Source organism: Pollicipes pollicipes, unplaced genomic scaffold (assembly GCF_011947565.3).
Source record: "Pollicipes pollicipes isolate AB1234 unplaced genomic scaffold, Ppol_2.1 Scaffold_3087;HRSCAF=3621_pilon_pilon_pilon, whole genome shotgun sequence".
Classification (NCBI taxonomy): Eukaryota; Metazoa; Arthropoda; class Thecostraca; order Pollicipedomorpha; family Pollicipedidae; genus Pollicipes; species Pollicipes pollicipes.
In genome coordinates this window covers 6579375-6597732 of record NW_023596225.1, presented here as the reverse complement: position 1 = coordinate 6597732, position 18358 = coordinate 6579375, and the positions used below count along the sequence as shown (strand labels likewise).

Sequence of the window (18358 nt, the reverse complement as noted above, 5' to 3'; positions counted from 1 at the left end):
CAAAACAACAGCCAATCACCCCACAATCGCATGACTAACGAGAAGGCAGCATAATACAAAGTCCCCGAGCTATCAAGGAGGCGCACATCTGTCTTAAACCCACCCATAACGTATGCGCGAACGCGGGCAAACAGCTGTCGCTCCGAAGGGCCGCCGCACAAACAGAAAGCGTCACTTTTCACGCTGAATACTTCCGGCGGGCCGACTCTCCCGGCCGCCGGCTGGCCGGCATGGTAATGCGCCGAGCGCTGCCGGCGGTGCGGCGCACTTTCTCGCGAGCGGGGTGCGCCCCCCACCGCGCGTGGCCGGACCACACGGCGCTGTCCAGCCACTGGCCGCAATCTGCATTTATTAGCAGGTGAGCGGAGAGGCCAGACGGCCGGTGTGGCCGGCGGCCGCCCGCGCCAGGGCCGCCCCGGTTATTTCCGTCCGGTCGCGTGGCGTGCGTGAAGGTGCCGCCCAGCGATGTTTGTAAGCGGATGGGCGTGACGCTGTGTTTTGCGGTTCCCCGCCTGGCCGGCGCCACGTTTGCGGGTGCGGGCTGGCCGGTGTCGGATCTGAGATGCGGCCATAGAGCTGCATGTCGATCGCGCTGAGTTTCAGTCGTTGATACCGCGATTTGTCGTGGCCCAGGGCATGTCCAACTCCATGACAGACGTGGAATCCAGATAGTGCTTCTAATAAAAGCCTCCCAGAAATATCCGCACGACTCGCTCTCATCACGGCGTGGGGAAATCTCACGGGGGCGATCATCACGTGAGACTGGCGGCGGAGCAGCTCGGGCGCGGCTCTACCGCGACTCCGGCGCGGCTCCGGTCACGGCCACTGCGAGCCGCCACTCGCGACCGGCTGGCTGTCACGGCCGAGCGGCGGCACTGCGGCGGCCCGTGACCCGACGTCGGGCTGGCCGGTTCGGCCGGTCGGGTCTGGTTCGTTCCGGTCAGGTCTGGGCAAGGGAGGGCGCGTCTCGGCCACCGCACACTGATCACGGCCGGACAACGCTGATAACATTGTCTGTGGCGTGCTTCGACACACGCCGCGGTTGTCATAACTAGAACCCGACATCGATAGCATCCACCAACCGTAACTGTTCGGGATGCATTATTGATGGATTTATTGCTGATGTTCCGTGATGCGTCGCCGGCAGAGTTAATTTGCGACCACGATCTGGGTACGGAACGGCTTAAGCAACAGAATTGCCCACTTATCCACAACGCGGACTCCAGATGCTAGGTTATGATGGTGGTTCGGGCTCCAGCTGTTTTGTTGTTCACTGGCCTTCCCATACAAATGACCAACAACGGTTAAACGTCTGGCCAGTCGCGCACAAGAACTGAAGGTCATCCAGCGTCGGAACTGTTCCAAGAGAAGTGAAAACATCTTATTAGATGTAAATATCACGCATGTACGTTGCAACATCACACAAAGGGCGCAAGTGGGAATTCCAAGTATGCGCCTGGTCGCGAGCGCAGTTCGGCAAGCCAGCTACCCTAGGTCACCGTATGCGCGTATCCTCTCGATTTTAAGGTAAGAAATAGGGACACTTTTGGGATTTCACAATGTGGGGAGGGACAACTTCAACGCTTCAGTGAAAATCAAGGTTGGCACGCCGCAGTCGCGCATCACATGCGCATCCAAAGTGACAACTTCCCGGAGTGTTCCCCAGGCATGGCATCTGTTGTATCTGTCATGACAGCCGTCACACATCTATCAAACTTTTGTCATCACGTCTGTCGCGAGGAAACCGCGACAGACCATGACACATGGAGATTATTGTTGAATGAACGGTATTCAAAAGATAAAAGGTCGTGTTAAGCGCGTAGCTGACAAAGCAGCAGAAGTGATGGAATTTGTCATCTCTGAAAATGACGTATTTTCTGCAAGATGTTTTGTTCTAAGCCTCTCCTGATCGGGGTCAGGTCCCACACCGTGGATCACCCCCCCCCCCCCCCAGTTGAATTATGAGGTTTTAAAGCCCAAACAGCGCCCAACATCGCTCTGAGGATACTCGCTAATTTTAGGGACCCTTGTCGTTCTTTATTACACAAGCCAGAGTACAGGCTGGCTAGTGAAACCCTGAGGAGACTGTGCGCCGTCCTAGAGTCACTTAACTTGGAGCCTGGTAACGGGAGTGGGGGAGGGGGAGCGATCTCTGAAGTCCAAACACCAGGTCCCTCCCCGTCGCTAATCTGCGAGTCCGGACAGCCGGGAGGAGAAGCGGCCGTCGCGGTCCGCTTGCCGCGCAGTTGGAGAGCAGCAGGGCCAGCCGGCCGACCAAGGTTGTAAACAGACCGCATTCTCCTCATCAGCGAGCGCGCCCGTCCGTCCGCTCGCGGCAGGAAACGAAAGCGGAGCGGATCCAGCGCAAACGGCCCGATCAGGCTCAAAATCAATCGGCTGACTGGCCTTCTGCGCACCGGATGCAGCGCGTTGAACCGGCGTTCGACGTCGTTACAGCGTGCGCTGAGTTAGTCGGTTTATCCGCTCTTACTGACAACCCCGTGATGAGTAGCATCGCGTATGTGCGAGGGTGATGGGGCTATTCTATGAATGCTTCGTTCCGCGCAATGCAAAGAATCTTCGATGCTCGGCACGAGCAGTGGAAAACGCTGCGCAAGCCAAATGTAGAAGTTTAAGGTTGTTTAGCATTGCGCTACGTCTTCTTATGCCAAGCAAATGTCTGCAGTGCCAGATTGGATCGTGAAGTGTCCGTCATGGCTCCAAGGACGACCTCTGTTCACCAATCTTCACAACACCAGCAACCATCGCTACCAGGATGTGAGTGCTGTGGCAGTCAAGACTTCAACTAAGCTTGCAGACGAAAACCGAAATAACTGATCAAACTTTTCTGTTAAGCTCGTAACGTGTAATCCTAGGATGTTTCTTGGGTCGAAATCCTCACAAGCTAATCCTGGTGTGAACAGTGTGCTGAGGCTGCGCCGTGGTTTGAGTCGGGCGGGCCGTTTGCTGACGTCCCCGGACGGCCGAGTTCAGATCGGTATCATGTGCCGACACCGCACGACGTCGGCCTCCGATCGCCGTGCGACGTCCACGTACAGCCCCCGGACGGCCGAGTTCAGATCGGTATCATGTGCCGACACCGCACGACGCCGGCCTCCGATCGCCGTGCGACGTCCATGTACAGGCAAAAGTGCATTGTGCGACTCACGAGCGGGGAGCGAGCTGTGGGAACCTGCTACGCGTCTGGACGAACTTTTGACGGTGAGATGCCTTGGCGCTCTCGTTTTCAGATCTGATGTGACCCTGGGAAAGTTATTGCCGTCGACGGCTGGGAAAAGCAATGGATCATACGGATGTAGGCGCCCGATCTTCATCTTTTCTTGATAAAAGGCAGGTGCCGATTGTCCGTAAACACAGACTCTCACATACAGCCCGGGCTACCCGGGCTAAGTGCAGCCCGGATTTTCGAGTCGGTGACCGACAGAGTGAAAAATGTTTCCGGACGCGACGAACACCGAAACACTCATACAGTGTCATTCCCTGGTCACACGCAGAGTAAAACGGGTAAGGACACGACTGACATACCACTAACGACAGGATAACGCAGAGCCGCCCGACACCGACAGCCATCGGAACCGGACCGTCACCTCGAGACCGGACGCCCCCTGTGACCTCTGAAGGACGGCGCTTGACCCCACACCGAGGGCAGTCCGCCTCGCGGGCCGGCTGCTTACCGGCGCCGGTCAGCTCTGATCGATGGCCGACCTATGCAAAATATCGATTTCACCGACCCGCCCGCGCGCTCGAGGAAAGTTAAATGAGGATTGTATTCATGGCCGCGAGTGCGCGCACACCAGATGTACCCCGTGGCGGCGGCAGCTTCGGTCATCAGCGGAAGGCGGCGCTTCAGAAGTGCCCGGCACGGAAGCAGATTACCCGGCTGGGCGACTGCGAAGGCCATGTGGGTTCTGCCGGCCGTTAGTGTATGGGCTGTGTGCCACAATATCACTCAACGCTGTCTGTGCCCGCCACTCTCCTCCACACGGCCAAGAGTCGAGCACATTCCACCCCAGATAGAGTCTTGCTATTGGTGACGAGAGGGAGCGCGTGCCTTTCGGTCAGTGGAGTAAAGGTGATTTATGGTTCATGCCGCCAGACGGCCCACCCCCGCAGAGGCACGGCCGGCACGTACCACCGCGTCCGGCGTCCGGACCAGTCTTCCAACGAGCGCGGCTGTCAGTCTGCTGAGCTCACCTGGGTGACCCCATTCTGACGAGGCTGCTGGCGCGAAGCGTATTGTTTGAATACAACAGCCTTGAGGACACAGGCCGCACGGGCAGTGAACGCTGGCTTCGACAAAGCGTATCTAGAGCGGCAAGCAGCCTGGCTTGCGTATAAAAATGGCATTCTCGCTAATCTTGTAGACAAGAGTAGAATGTCAAGCCAGCTTAGGTCAATACGTGCGAAGAAAGCTGTTGAAACACTTGACCGGCAGAAATGGATTGCGGAAGAAGGCACCTCAACCGTAGCGAGCACAATGCAGGCTAATTAATTGATAGTCAAGGGTAGTTACTAACTTAAGACGTTATTAACGCCAACGCTTTAAAATCACAATAACGAGATCGTTGGTCTACTTATTAAAGGCTGGGCAGTGTCGCGCAGCAATACTGGCATTGTCATTAAAATGCAGCTAGGGTAACCATCAAACCTCGGACCTGCATCACTGTTGTTTAACGAATACATCTTGTTATCGTCCTACGCCGTGAAATGTTCTCTTATTGCATTATGTGCAGACAGCGGGTTTATGACCAAACTCGGTTGCCCTCAATATACATGTCCTTTACAAAGAATAAAACTTGATATGGGCGTATTGCGTCTCCGTCTGTAGTTGTTTTTAACTCCAGTTAGTCCCCCCTTTTAGAAAGAGAGATCCCTATTTTCCTGCCGAACGCTTCACAAGTATGTCAGGGAATGACGTATGAAAGGAATGGAGAGAAGAGAGAGAGAGAGAGAGAGAGAGAGAGAGAGAGAGAGAGAGAGAGAGAGAGAGAGAGAGAGGAGAGAGAGAGAGAGAGAGAGAGGAGAGAGAGAGAGAGAGAGAGAGAGAGAGAGAGAGAGAGAGAGAGAGAGAGAGAGAGGAGAGAGAGAGAGAGAGAGAGAAGAGAGAGAGAGAGAGAGAGAGAGAGAGAGAGAGAGAGAGAGAAGAGAAGAGAGAGAGAGAGAGAGAGAGGCGAGAGATAGAGAGAGAGAAGAGAGAGATAGAGAGAGAGAGATAGAGAGAGAGAGAGAGAGAGAGAGAGAGAGAGGAGAGAGAGAGAGAGAGAGAGAGAAGAGAGAGATAGAGAGAGAGAGAGAGAAGGAGAGAGAGAGAGAGAGAGAGAGAGAGAGAGAAGAGAGAGAAGAAGAGAGAGAGAGAGAGAGAGAGAGAGAGAAGAGAGGAGAGAGAGAGAGAGAGAGAGAGAAAGAGAGAGCGAGAGAGAGAAGAGAGAGCGAGAGAAGAGAGAGAAGAGAGAGAGAGAGAGAGAGAGAGAGAGAAGAGAGATGAGAGAGAGCGAGAGCGAGAAGAAAGACAGAGGGCCTTACAGAGACGGAGCCGAGCGGCGCTGGCCACTGGACCTGATCTGTAGAGGAGGAAGTTGTAGCGGGCAGACTTGCTGACGTAGGGCGAGTTCCCCGAGGTCATGATGGCCGAGTCGGAGGTCGGAGTGGTAGCCGGATAATGTCACTGCCGTCGCTCTCCTCCTGGTCCCCCGACACTTCCCGCATCAGCTTCAGCACCTGCAGAGCGGGGACATTGGTCAGTGGTTAGCCAGAGAGTATACAGCCGCATGGACCCCGTGCTGCGCTGGCCCCAGGTCAAGCCAAGTCAAACGGAAAGGCTCTTACCAGCTTGGTCTCATCGCTGAGCATGTAATGTGATGTCAACTGAAGCGGAGCAAAAATTATTTTTATAACGCAAGAGGCATGACATTGTTCGAGTGATGCTCGCCGTGTTTCTGCCATCGGCACAGCATTGCGCGCCATTGTGCATTGTGGTATTGCTGCGCCGCCAATCTGCTGAATGCTGCGTCAGAGCGAACACCAGAAGGTCAACGTCATCCATGGCTGGCCAAACCGACCAAGCGTGAGGAAGCGTGCCCAGCCATGCGCCACGCCCCACGTGGTGCGAGCCCCGCCGCGGTAAAACAGAGTCAAGTCTGCCTTTATGGCCCGTGGTCTTGTCCGTGTTCGAAGGGCGAGACCGAGACCGGCCGCGTCGCAGGCGGTCTGGCTGGAGCTCGGGCGCGCAGCTGCGCTACGTTCTGTGTGCCGCGGATCGGCCGTGCCCGGCTGTGATGCTGGCTGTTGGGGCTGAACGGGCTGTTCAGCGGCCACTGGCCAGATCAGCCCCAACAGGCAGCCAGTCAGCCGTGCGGCAGACCAGTTCGCGGGAGCTCCGCCGCAAACCAGGACTGCCATCGGGATACGAGAGTCGAAGCTAGTGGATGAAAGGGAGGCGGCCGTTAAGCGCAGTTCTGCTGTAGACGCTTTTGCTGACTGCGAGGGCGTCAAAGTGCCGGTGTTGCGTCCGTGGGGAGCACCACCGTGACTTTATGAATTAAATATCGCCAATGAACATCCTGCAGTTCTAAAGCATTTCTGTGGTCGCCAAAAGCGCGTTTTCACTTTCTCCAGTAGTAGATTTGTGAGATTAAATGAATCCAGCGCTATAAGGAAGCGAAATGGTAATTAACTGTCGGATTAGCTCTCGGATTAAGCAATATCGCTTCTAGTCGCCTGCTAGTAATTTAGTAATCGCATGGAATTAGACTTTCCCAAGAGTAAATGCCCCCGACTCCATTCGTGGCCTTTGTAATGGGAGTCCTGACAATGTTCCCTTCACACGAGCAAATTCCCACGGCGGAAATGAGCCATTTCCTCAGCGTTAATGTCACGATCAGCTACGGCTCAGACGGCGGGGCCTTCGGGCGTCTCGCAGACGATCGGGGCGGGGCAGCATGCCGGACAGTCTGGTCTGACGGGCAGTCCAGACAGCTCAATCAGTCAGACAGCCCAGTCTGACAGGCGATCCAGACAGTCAAGCGGTCCGGACTGATAGACAGCCGGAGTAACAGACAGTTCATATAGTCAGACTGTCCGGACTGACAGGCGATCCAGACAGTCAAGCGGTCCGGAGCAATAGACAGCAAGACAGCCTGGAAGTTCAGACAGCCAGACAGTCCAGTCGCTGGCCGTGGCGGGATGGTCTGTTGACTGGCAGATCGTGTGTCATACCCAATGGTAGAGCGTTCAGCCCGCCACCGGCTTGGACAGCCTTGACTGCCGGTTTTTAATGTCGTGCTGTGCGTTAGTTGCCCGCAAGTTGTTTCTACATTTATTCTTTCCACAAAATTAGAATTCATTTGTGGCCATTATGAAGATGCACTCGCCACGATTTGCAATTTTCCAGTATTCCTATAGCAAGCGATGTGAGAATGCTAGCAGGTGCTGCGATTACAAAGGTGGTTCTACTGAATGCCTGATATTTGTCTCAAACGGTTACATCAAATGAGGACAACAGGGCTTCAAATTAAACGGTGTATTAGTGACGTTGATACGTCGGGTGGCAAATGAGGAAGGTAAGCTGACTAAAAAGATCGGTCTAATTGATATTTAACCTAGTCTGAGTAATCATCTAGGAGAAAGGGTAAAATACGCCCTTGCCATTCAGAGTGATGTTGCTGTCTGGTAAAAAACTTTGATGGGTTCCATGGCGTTCTGAACTGGCTTATACCACTTTAAACCACATTACACCACCCTCAGAGTCTGTTTTTACTTTATCTTGTCACGCCGTATAACGGTGTTGTGCCAAAGGTATGCAACCTACTACATCAGGTACCCTTATATTTCGTTAGCGCCATCGCGTACTCATTGTACTGGACAGCAGGATGGGGTCATTTGATAATGTTTAAATATGGCCGAGACATCCTTATGATCAATGGATGGTGGAAATTGCCGTATGGTGAGTCAGGTAAAGGCTTTACTATTGCTCCTCGAAATTGACACGCATATAACGCGTTGCCGCCAAGCGATGATCCAGTGTGCCTTATCGCCACACCGGCGTCAGTCTGTGGCCGATCTCACCAGCGCATATTGATTTATCGAGCGGTGCGGCTGCGTGCCGGCCGACCCTTTCCCAGTAACAACGGCCGCGCTCCTCGCCGCCGCCGGCGTCCAGTTCCTCTCCCCCGTCGCTGCCCGCGTCGCCGGCCGGCCGCAGAGCCGCTCAATTGGCTGACCCCGCTGACCCGCGGCGGGCGATCAGAGCGCGCGGGCCGCGCCGCAGCGCGTGACGCCGCAGCCGAGGGCCGACCCGGGCCACGCCCCCTAACGACTTGATGACACCGCGCCGACGCGGCGTCGCGTGTCGAGGCGAACTGATTACGGGCGAACTGGAGGGAGGCGACACCGCGCTAATGTCCCGGACACTAGCACGAAGGGTGACGCCCGTGCGCCTGATGACGATTTAACACGATCGTTCATGCGGTTCAAGTGGGGTGAACGATCATGGCCCACATACATTGTAGTCGTTCTCAATGTCTACGTTGTAGAATAACAGTTTACCACGGATGTGTCAACGAACACTGAAGGGCATCGCGGAAGGACAACATTTTGCCCAGCTGCCAGTTGTCGCTCGTTCGTGTAAACCCCGTCCCAGGTTAGCAAACCTGCGAACAATGCAGATCCTTCTTCGTTGACGCCCTTTGGTGAGATTCATTTCAGCTGTTTTTTCCGACCCTCGGATTCATTTCAGCTGTTTTTTTCCGACCCTCGGGGACACAGCATTCCCATTTACATTAGCACTATCAGTCAGGAAAAGGGACCAGGAGATGCGTAGCACCTTTGCATAGCCCTTTTCTTTGTTAAAGTTATAAAAGGAAATAATGTTTTGCATCGATAGCTTAGGCAGCAAGCTCCTAGCCTACCATGGCTTGCTCTTGAGACAGTGAACAATCACTCCAGTTGGGCAATTCTGGTTCAACGGAGCATAGCTTGTCTTGATCTGTCACCCAAATAGAGCTAATGCCTGTATTGTGCAATGTCATGACAGATATCCAAAACTAGGTCTGTCACGCTGTTGACCGTACGTCCTACCAACAGATGACCAACTGAGCTACGCTGACTGAGCTTAAGCATTTGTTTGCTACTCCTTTGCATCCGCGCTGATTTCGCATTCGAAAATTTGGTCTCAACCCATCCAACTTGAATACTGCTACACATCACGGGAATGCTGGACTCAGAGGATTGCGTCAAATTCAACCAAATAGACATGGTTTACACAACTAGCAAGACAGCTAAGCTGTGGCTGAGAATGGAAAAAGGCGTCCAGAAGTAAGGCAGTTTTAGCTTAGAGTGTGCTTTACAATCTCACACTTTCATCACATCGCGAAGCAATGGTTGCTTGGGATTTTGCAGAACACGGGTTGGGCAACTCTGATCGTGCTAACGCAGATACAAAAGGATGCGTCCGTAATGTCTACCGCCGCGCAGTGTAAGAAGCATTCCCCGTGTGGAGATAATGCAGAGCTTGGCTCTTGAGGCACGCTTGCCTGTATAGCTTAATGAGCTCACTTTAACGCATAGCATAGGAAGTCGCACACACGACGATGAAGTGCTGTTATCATGAGCTTCCACGGGTGGCGGAGCTCACGAAGGCACGTCTCTTGGAGAACACCCACCCATAACTAATGCCCAACATCGCATTTCCTCGCAGCATTTTCGACCGGCGAAGTACACGCACCGTTACAGCCGCGCGCACTCTAATAACAGCAGCGGTCGCAAACCGGCGCGCCGGCCTCCGATGGGCACGAACCCGTGCGCCATTTACGCCGGCGCGGCGTTCGCGGCGCGCCGCCGCGGCACCAACGGCGGAGCATCACGGCAGGCACGGCGGGGCGTCACGGGGACCGTGGGAGCGGCGGCGCGCGCCGGGTGCCGGCCGTTTCCGGTGCGGCCGGCGCCGTCGCGGCCTGCCGGCGGCGCCGGCCGCCCGCGGACCGTGCCGCTGGGGCCGGGCCGCCTCGGTTCCCGGCGACCGATGAACGCCCCGGAGACTGTGATACTGGCCACGGCAGTAGCACCGCGCGTGGGAGTGTACGCGTGTGTGCGCGTGGATGACCGCAGAACAAACACTGCGGCGATGCGTCGCCTTTGTCGGCATGTGCGCCGCTGAGCTGGGTGAGACAAATATGCCCTATTTGCTATCAGCTTGTGCACAAGCAACACTGTCGCCCCGTTCTCCTCGAATGCCACTGTCGATCCAATGCATCCATGGAGGCGGGCTGCCGTCTGAGCGGAGCTAGCGTCACACACTGGACCGCGGCATACCTCGCGGCCTCGTGACGGCATGGAGGCGGGCTGCCGTCTGAGCGGAGCTAGCGTCACACACTGGACCGCGGCATACCTCGCGGCCTCGTGACGGCATGGAGGCGGGCTGCCGTCTGAGCGGAGCTAGCGTCACACACTGGACCGCGGCATACCTCGCGGCCTTGTGACGGCGTGGCAGCCAGCCCAGGATACAGAACGGCCCCGGGAAGAGGACGGCCTCGGATAGAGAACGGCTTCGGGTAGAGGACAGCCCCGGGTGGAGGACGGCCCCGGGTGGAGGACGGCCCCGGACAGAGAACGGCACGGGGCAGAGAAAAGCCCCGGGCAGAGAACGACCCCGGGCAGAGAACGGCCGTGAGCAGAGAACGGCCCTGGACAGAGACCGGCCCCGGGCAGAGACCGGCCCCGGGCAGGGAACGATTCCGAACTGGCCCCGTTCTCAGTTCCGCCAGGGTGATCGCAGATCCCGGCTTATGACCGGGTGCTCCGTGTGACAAGACGCCTTGTCGGCGATAACGCAGGCCGCTTGCCGAATTAACCCAGTTTTTGCCCTCATCTTAATCATAGGGCTTTCAAGTGGTTTGAACGGGTCTGGGGCATTGCCTGGCTCGTACAAAAGCTGGCCAGATTGACGTAACTGAATTCCGCTCATGTTTTAATTCAATGTCTTCAGAGCGTTGTATTCAAATATTCGCTTTAAGGCTTTATCACTGATATATTTAGATATAAGTACATCAAAAAGCTATCTCTGCTAATGATGCATGTTAGGTTTTTGTCAGTCGTTGCGCGTGTGATTAAGTTATTTTACTCTTGTTCTGGTGGAGTTAATCACTATGATAAACACTTTTCAGGCCTGAACACAGATGGTAATTTTAATCGAAGCACCAAATCGGCAATTACAGTACCGATCTGAGCCCAAACTGCCAACCACTGGGACAGAAAACCACGATTGACCAAGCTGCGGCCACACAAAGCGGCCCGTCCTGCACGGCGGCTCCGGGTCATGAAGCGCCGCCCTCAGGTCAGGTCGTGCTGCATTTAGGCCTCTGTGATAGGCAAGCCTGTTTTGCGTCGATTATCCTGGAGTGGATTTCATGTTAAGCAACATTTCTATGAATAACATGATCTTGCCAGCTCCGCATTTCAATGCTGCCTGCTCAGGATTGGAGGACAATCGGAACCGGAGTAGCGGGGTTTGACTGAAGTTATCAAAATGCTTGTGAGAGGTGTTTGTTAGATGTTCCCCCATACTAGGCATCATGTTTTCCTCTTAGCCCTATTTTGATGGGTTACTTTATAATAACCTAGCGGTTACATGTGTCACGCAAAATCCGCTTCAGATGAAAAAAAAAAAACACTGCGGATGGGCTTTGATTTTGAGCTCAGACTTGCAATAAGGCATGCTCACATGTAATGCGGAATCATTCAGTACTACGCACTTAATCCGGGGACTGCTGCGCACAATCTCGGGTGTCAGCTCAACAGCACACAAGATCTGGGCCTCCAGTCTTTTCTCCGGTGTGAATGCTCAAGCGACGTGTTTATACCAAACGAAGAAGGTCTAAGTTGACCATGTCTATACATAAACATATCTATATACAACTAAACAATGCAGCAAGTGCGTAGATTTAGCACTTTCAGATAAGTAACGCCAATATCGGAAGATTCGGTGTCATATAATGATGACGGCGATTATGAGACAAGGTAATTACGAGCGTGATCTCGGAGATCGGCTGCGCCTGATGAGGTCCGATGCGACCGAGCCCACCAATCTTCCCTCACCTCCCACTGGCCGCACCATACCCGCTTCATCAGACACAGGGGGTTATAAAGGTGAGGTGTAATCGGCAGGCACCAATTCGGCTCCGCACCGACCTGATTCATTATCGTGTTCAGGCGGCTAAGAGCCGGCTTGTAAGGTCCGAACTACGCCGACCTCATTCTGGATATGATTTAACGCGGGCGACGCGGCTGAGGTGTAACAGCATGAGGCAGCTCCCTCCCTGAGTTGTAGCAGCCATGAGGCAGCTCCCTCCCTGAGTGTAACAGCATGAGGCAGCTCCCTCCCTGAGTGTAACATCATGAGGCAGCTCCCTCCCTGAGTTGTAACAGCCATAAGGCGGCTCCCTCCCTGAGTGTAACAGCATGAGGCAGCTCCTTCCCTGAGTTGTAGCAGCCATGAGGCAGCTCCCTCCCTGAGTGTAACAGCATGAGGCAGCTCCCTCCCTGAGTTGTAACAGCCATGAGGCAGCTCCCTACCCGAGTGTAACAGCATGAGGCAGCTTCCTCCCTAAGTGTAACAGCATGAGGCAGCTCCCTCCCTGAGTTGTAACAGCCATGAGGCAGTTCCCTCCCTGAGTATAACAGCCACGAGGCACCTCCCACCTATAACTCCCACGGCTCCCGCCCACAAGCGAGGCCGGCTGCCCGCCGAGGGAAGCCGGGCTTCGACCCCGATCAAAGCTAGGTGCTGATGCTGACCGGAGGTAGTTCGCTTGCCTGACTGGAGCCCTGACACTCTTGCCACCGAGTGGAGCGAGTCCCCGTCCCTGAATCGAGCTCGCTGCTGCCCCTGAAAGGAGCAGGCTCCTGCCCCAGAAAACGGAACCGGTCCTGGGCGCCGAATGAATAACGTTCTTACCCTTGAGCGTCGCCAGCACCTGCCCCCGAGTGGAACAGGCCTCCGCCTACGGCCGCGCTTCGCTCCCAGCCCCTGAGCGGGTCCGGTTCCCAAATCTGACCGCGGTCAGTCACTGTTCTTGATCCGGCCAGGCTTCTGCACCCGGCCGTAGCAGGCTTCCGCGCAGGCAGTCCGGGGCACGGGTGAGGGGGCCGGCCGACGGCTCGGAGTCAGGTGTGCAGCACGCATACCTGACCTCGGGTGCAGACAGAGGTGGGCCAATCAATGTAGCTCTGTCACTGGGTCGGCGATTGGTGAGCGAGCCGAATTGACAACTGTGTCCTGCCGTAAGCTGTGCACAGCAGGCAGACACCGTCTGCAGATCAACACCGCCCCGCCTGGGGTGCGTGCATTCCACATGCGGTAGAGAGTGAGGGAGCATGAAGGAGAGAGAGGGTGTTGCGAGCGGGTGAGAGAGACGAGGCGGGAAAAGAGGCAGAGATGCGAGCTGAATTTTAATTAGCCGCGGCGGCCAGGGCCGGACACTGACACAGATTCTCCCACGGAGCTCCGGCAGCTAAAGGAGAACGAGAGAGAAAACCCGCGCGGCTGCGCGCCGGCTCCAGCGGCCGCCTGCCACGCTAGCGCACCAACTACTCGGCCAGACAGCCATTTGGCCGCCGCCGACCGTAATTCAAACGTCATCTGACTGCTTCAGATGGCGGCGAGCAGCTATCACATACCATACATCCTTATAAGGCTGAGGGCCCGAGACTTGGCACGCCTCAGAAAAGCCGGCGTTTCCATGATACCCGGGTCCCAATTAGACGTATTGACATTCGGAGTTCCTGCGTGGCCGACCTCCTTAAGCTGACGCCCAGGGTCTCTGACCCACTATACACGCATCTTACCACCTGGGAGGTCATTCCATTCATACTGCGTGTGTCCAAAATTCATTACGCTGCGTGAATAAATAGGGAAACGCCCCATTACGATGGTAATACTGGCTATTTACATTCAGGGGACCGACCGATTTGACCCACGCGGCGCCCTTGGCGGCCGCTGATGAAAACAGCCGGCTGCATTGTATGCCGATTGGGGTGGGTGAAATGTGAGGCCTCGTTCAAGGTTTCGTGCCGGTATCGGCACGGATGCTTAAGTAAGCCTGCGAGGCAAAGAGAAGACACGCAGCACCTTAACGAAAGCTCCGGCCCGCGATTCCATTGAGTCCAGTGTGGCAATCAGAATGTTCATTGTACGTTTTCACTGAAATCTTGACCTGCATAGACACAGCCATCGGGCTTGCTGCAAGACGAACCGCATAAGTTTTTGACAGTTTGCTGTTTTCGTTACGTTCTGGCTATACAAAACGGCGCCGAGGGGCCGATGAGACCACAGTAGTTTTTCACTTATCTTCACACGCCAAGGGCTCGGTGATTTGTTGCGCCTGCGCTCCAAACAGCTAGAGTAAGCTTTCTTAGGCTCGACAATTTTTTTACAACAAAGTTGTCATAAACTAGGAAATGTTAAATTCTCCACATCATCCAGGTAAGTAACGGGAACAAGTTTTCGGCACGCGTGTGAGTGGGAATCACGTTTAATGTTAAAACGCTGTTTAATGTGTGGTTACGCCCATATTCATCTTAAAGCTTTATAGTCAGGAAAACCAAAACTAAAGCCAACTAAGTGTCGCACAACTCCGTGAAAGAACTGCAAACCCCTTGCCCTTCCACGGTCCTCGACCTCCATCCCCCACCCTACCTCCCACCGCGCCCGCAGCGTGACAGCGGGAGCTCTGCCGTCCGCCGTCGCCTGCGTGCTGGCCGTGACGGCGGCCGCTGCCGGCAGCGAGAGGCGGCACCCGATGCGCCGATAGCCCTGTCTCCGGCCGGGGGTGGCCGTGGTGGCCCACATGCCACTGGGTCACCGGCCCGTCTGTCATCGTGAATACAAAGGCGGCGGCACGGCGGGCGGCACCCGGCGCCGCACGGCCGCCACCGCCGCCCGGCCGCCCCCGGCGCCGCCGTCTCAAAGGATGGCGACTCCCGCCGCTGGGCGATCGACGGCGGAGAATGTCACGAGCGGAGGAGAGAAAAAAACTTGCGCTCAGAGACGTGACGTCATCTGCTCACTCGATCGGAAGGCGCTGCTTCTAAAGTGAACTTCAAGACGAACGCGTGGGAAGTGACGCTGTCACGCATGCATCATGAATGCCACTAAATAAAGTGACGTGTTTGATGACATATATAGAACATACGTCACTCGGAGCTGCTAAGCCTTCACTGTTACCACTTGTGGCAAGAGTACAATTTTTACCCTTAAACCGATAAACCGAGATCATAACGGGCTCGAGCCGTCGGCAGATCCATTGACGAGCCAAAACAAGGTGTTCGCGGCGTTCATTCTGGACCTCAATTTGCGCATCACTGTGGTCAAGAATAGTCCGAACTGTAAGACACAGTCAATATGTTCATGCGACAAGAGAAACCCAATGTTGGCAACTTTAATTGATCGCAGTGAAAAGCTAGAGAGTAAATTATTATTATCGAGGAGTCATCGAGCGCTGCATTCCAGCAAGGCGATCAAGCAAGGTGAATGTTCTGCTGCTTGATTTCACTCAGCCTACTTTTACTATAGGTGAGGTTTATGGCATGTAAGGCGGGTCACTTGGCACTTCACAACTTTATTGGCCATTACTGTCCAGTCATTACGACAAGCTCGTCTGCATTTTGCCTGCGAGTATCAACAACAAATAAGCCTGTTTCAGTGCTTTCATGGTCGCACGATGATGATGTGACGATAATTACACATTTTTGTTCGACAACTAAGATTCGTAGGGCCCCCGACATTCGAAAAGTTTCGTGCAATTCGCAGACAAATTTAACGAGGATGGTATGTAATACAGTCGAAATTGTGGACAATGTACTGCTTCCTAACGTACACAATAACGGTGATCATTTTTTCAAATAGGCAACGCCGACAAAACCGATTAAAGCTGTGGAAAATTGCGGTTTGCGAGTCAACCAAGCCACTCCAAATGAAAATCTACATACGAGACACATGGACAGCTGAAAGCACAAAAACGTGGTGTTCTTCCTACTGACGCAATTGTTCAATAATTTGGCGCAGGACAACGCTTCTCAGTTCCTATTGTCCCGTCGCAGTTAACGTCTAGTTGGCATATCCCCTGCCATCAGACGTCCTATGCCACATGACCATAACCGACAAAACTTCTGCCTGCATTAATTCCATTGACAGCAGGCCACGCTAGCCATCTTGTTTATCCTGAGTCGTAGCACATACAACGTAACTACCTGGCGAATCCACAGCTCAAAGGCGGCTAAATGCATGCTCCGTAAAGTCGGGAAGCTAAGCCGGTACCAGCCATTATCAGTACCGGTGTGACCAAATCCAGTACCAGTCGTCATCAGTACCGGCGTGATCAAAGCATCACTTAGGGTAACAATCCGAGACTCCCCGTCACAAGTGGACGTGGCCTGTCCTGCAGCCAGCCGAATCGCGCCGGGGCCCGGCCACTGACAGGAGGTCCCGCTGTCCGCGAGCAAGGCCTCTGCGCTGACCTGCGCCACCGCAGGTCACGTGCCGCCCTGACCTCTGCGACTGCCGGTCACGTGCCGCTCCTCAAGCCACACCGGGTGTGGCGGAATGCGGTCAGAATGTGGTCCACGCGCACGGCGGGATGCGTGGCTGGCGATGTCACGGGGGCGCGCAGCTCAGGTGAAGACAGCTTGACGTGGTGTTATGAAGTTATGACCGTTCCTTGCCATCTTCGGCAAAACGAGCTTTTCCTTTAAAGGATAAACAACTAGAAACAATTCTTACGGGCGGTAGGTACAGTGCCGTCCCTTATCACGGAGGTATGCGGAGGTGGCGAATGAAACGTGGCGTGTTTGGCCGCGGATTTCACACACCCACGGCTCGACTGCATTCCGCACGATTAGAACATAATGCACTGAAACATATCCCTTCCGGGAGCTTTGCCACGCCGGCATACACACACACACACACACACACACACACACACACACACACACACACACCACACACACACACACACACACACACACACACACACACACACACACACACACACACACACACACACACACACACACACACACACACACACACACACACACACACACACACACACACACACACACACACACCACACACACACACACACACAACACACACACACACACACACACACACACACACACACACCACACACACACACACACACACACACACACACACACACACACAATATATATATATATATATATATATATATATATATATATATATATACATATATACACGCCCGTACCCCGAGACTGACTAACCTGGTCGATGCCGTGACCGTAGCGCATCAGGATGGGCACAACCACTGAGGCGTCCTTCATGTCCTTCACTTCCTTCTTCAGCTGCGTGAAATGGAAGAGGCAGTCCTTGTCGTGGTCGATGCGGCGCTGCAAGATGCCAAGGAAGATGTCCAGGCTGTGGTTGCCCAGGATCGGCTCCACCACATTCAGGATGGTCTTGTTCTTGATGAGCCTCTCTTGAATCTCCTGCTGAGTGATACTCAGCTGGCGCTGATGCGACACCTGGATCGGCGCCGGGCCGTGGCTGATGCTGCGGCACAGCGTCTGCTTGGACGCCGTCGACAAACTCAGCTCCTCCAGCTTTTCCAGCGCCGCCTTGTACGACGTCACCACCTTCTTGAACTCGAGCTTCAGCGCGTCGTGCAGATTCATCAGCGAGCCGTCGGAGGTGCCCACCATGCCGTGGTGGCCCATGCCCTCCACCGCCTTGTCCAGCGCCTTACGCCGCGACACCAACATCTTCTTGATCTTGGGATCGGTGTGCACGATCACCTTCAGCAGCTTCTTGCAAGAGGCGATGAAGGGGCCGCACAGCTCCCACTTGATGTTGCCCGTCAGACTGTCCTCCTGCTGCGCGAAGAACTTGACCATCTGCATGACCACCGCATCCGGCTTCAGAGTCTTCACCGAGAAGTTGAGCCCGTCAGAGAGGAACACCTTGGCGTAGAGCGCCTCCAGGATCGGCAAGCTGTCCGGCATCGACTCGATGAACACGTCCACCGGCAGATCCGTCAGGATTACCTTGAACGTGCCGTGGCTCAGACGGTTGACGAAGTTGGCCGCCTCCCGGTACTGCTGGTTCTCGTACAGCATCAGGATGCGCTTGACGGCGAACTTGGGGCTGACGTCGGCGATAGTCATGGAGCTGATACGGTTGAGGTCGAGGTAGCTGCTGGGCTCGTCTGGGTCCGGCTGCCACTTGCTCTTGCGCCACTGCAGCCGCTGCACGGGTCGACGGTGAGCCTTCTCCGGGCGGAAGCGCATCTGCTTCTCCACGAGG

At 54.9% G+C, this 18358-nt stretch overlaps 2 protein-coding genes across 2 annotated transcripts in view; both read right to left on the bottom strand.

Moving 5' to 3' along the window:
* The window catches only part of LOC119089298 (uncharacterized), a 22832-nt gene extending 17188 nt beyond the window's left edge, over positions 1-5644 (bottom strand). The window contains exon 1 of the mRNA XM_037211964.1: positions 5578-5644. Within this exon, the coding sequence (XP_037067859.1) occupies positions 5578-5644 (67 nt within the window). The remainder of the gene's footprint in view (positions 1-5577) is intronic.
* Positions 5641-18358, bottom strand: LOC119089297 (uncharacterized). The gene is made up of 2 exons (XM_037211963.1): positions 17320-18358; positions 5641-5739 (listed from the first exon to the last, which is right to left on the bottom strand). The coding sequence occupies exons 1-2, from the start codon at positions 18340-18342 to the stop codon at positions 5641-5643; spliced, it is 1122 nt and encodes a 373-aa protein (XP_037067858.1). The 5' UTR covers positions 18343-18358.

Coding starts and splice junctions, on each gene's coding strand:
- LOC119089297 (XM_037211963.1), bottom strand. CDS start 18,342: ATGCGCTTCCGCCCGGAGAAGGCTCACCGTCGACCCGTGCAGCGGCTG. Junction 5,740..17,319: donor ACGGTCACGGCATCGACCAG/GTTAGTCAGTCT, acceptor CCCGCTCTGCAG/GTGCTGAAGCTGATGCGGGA.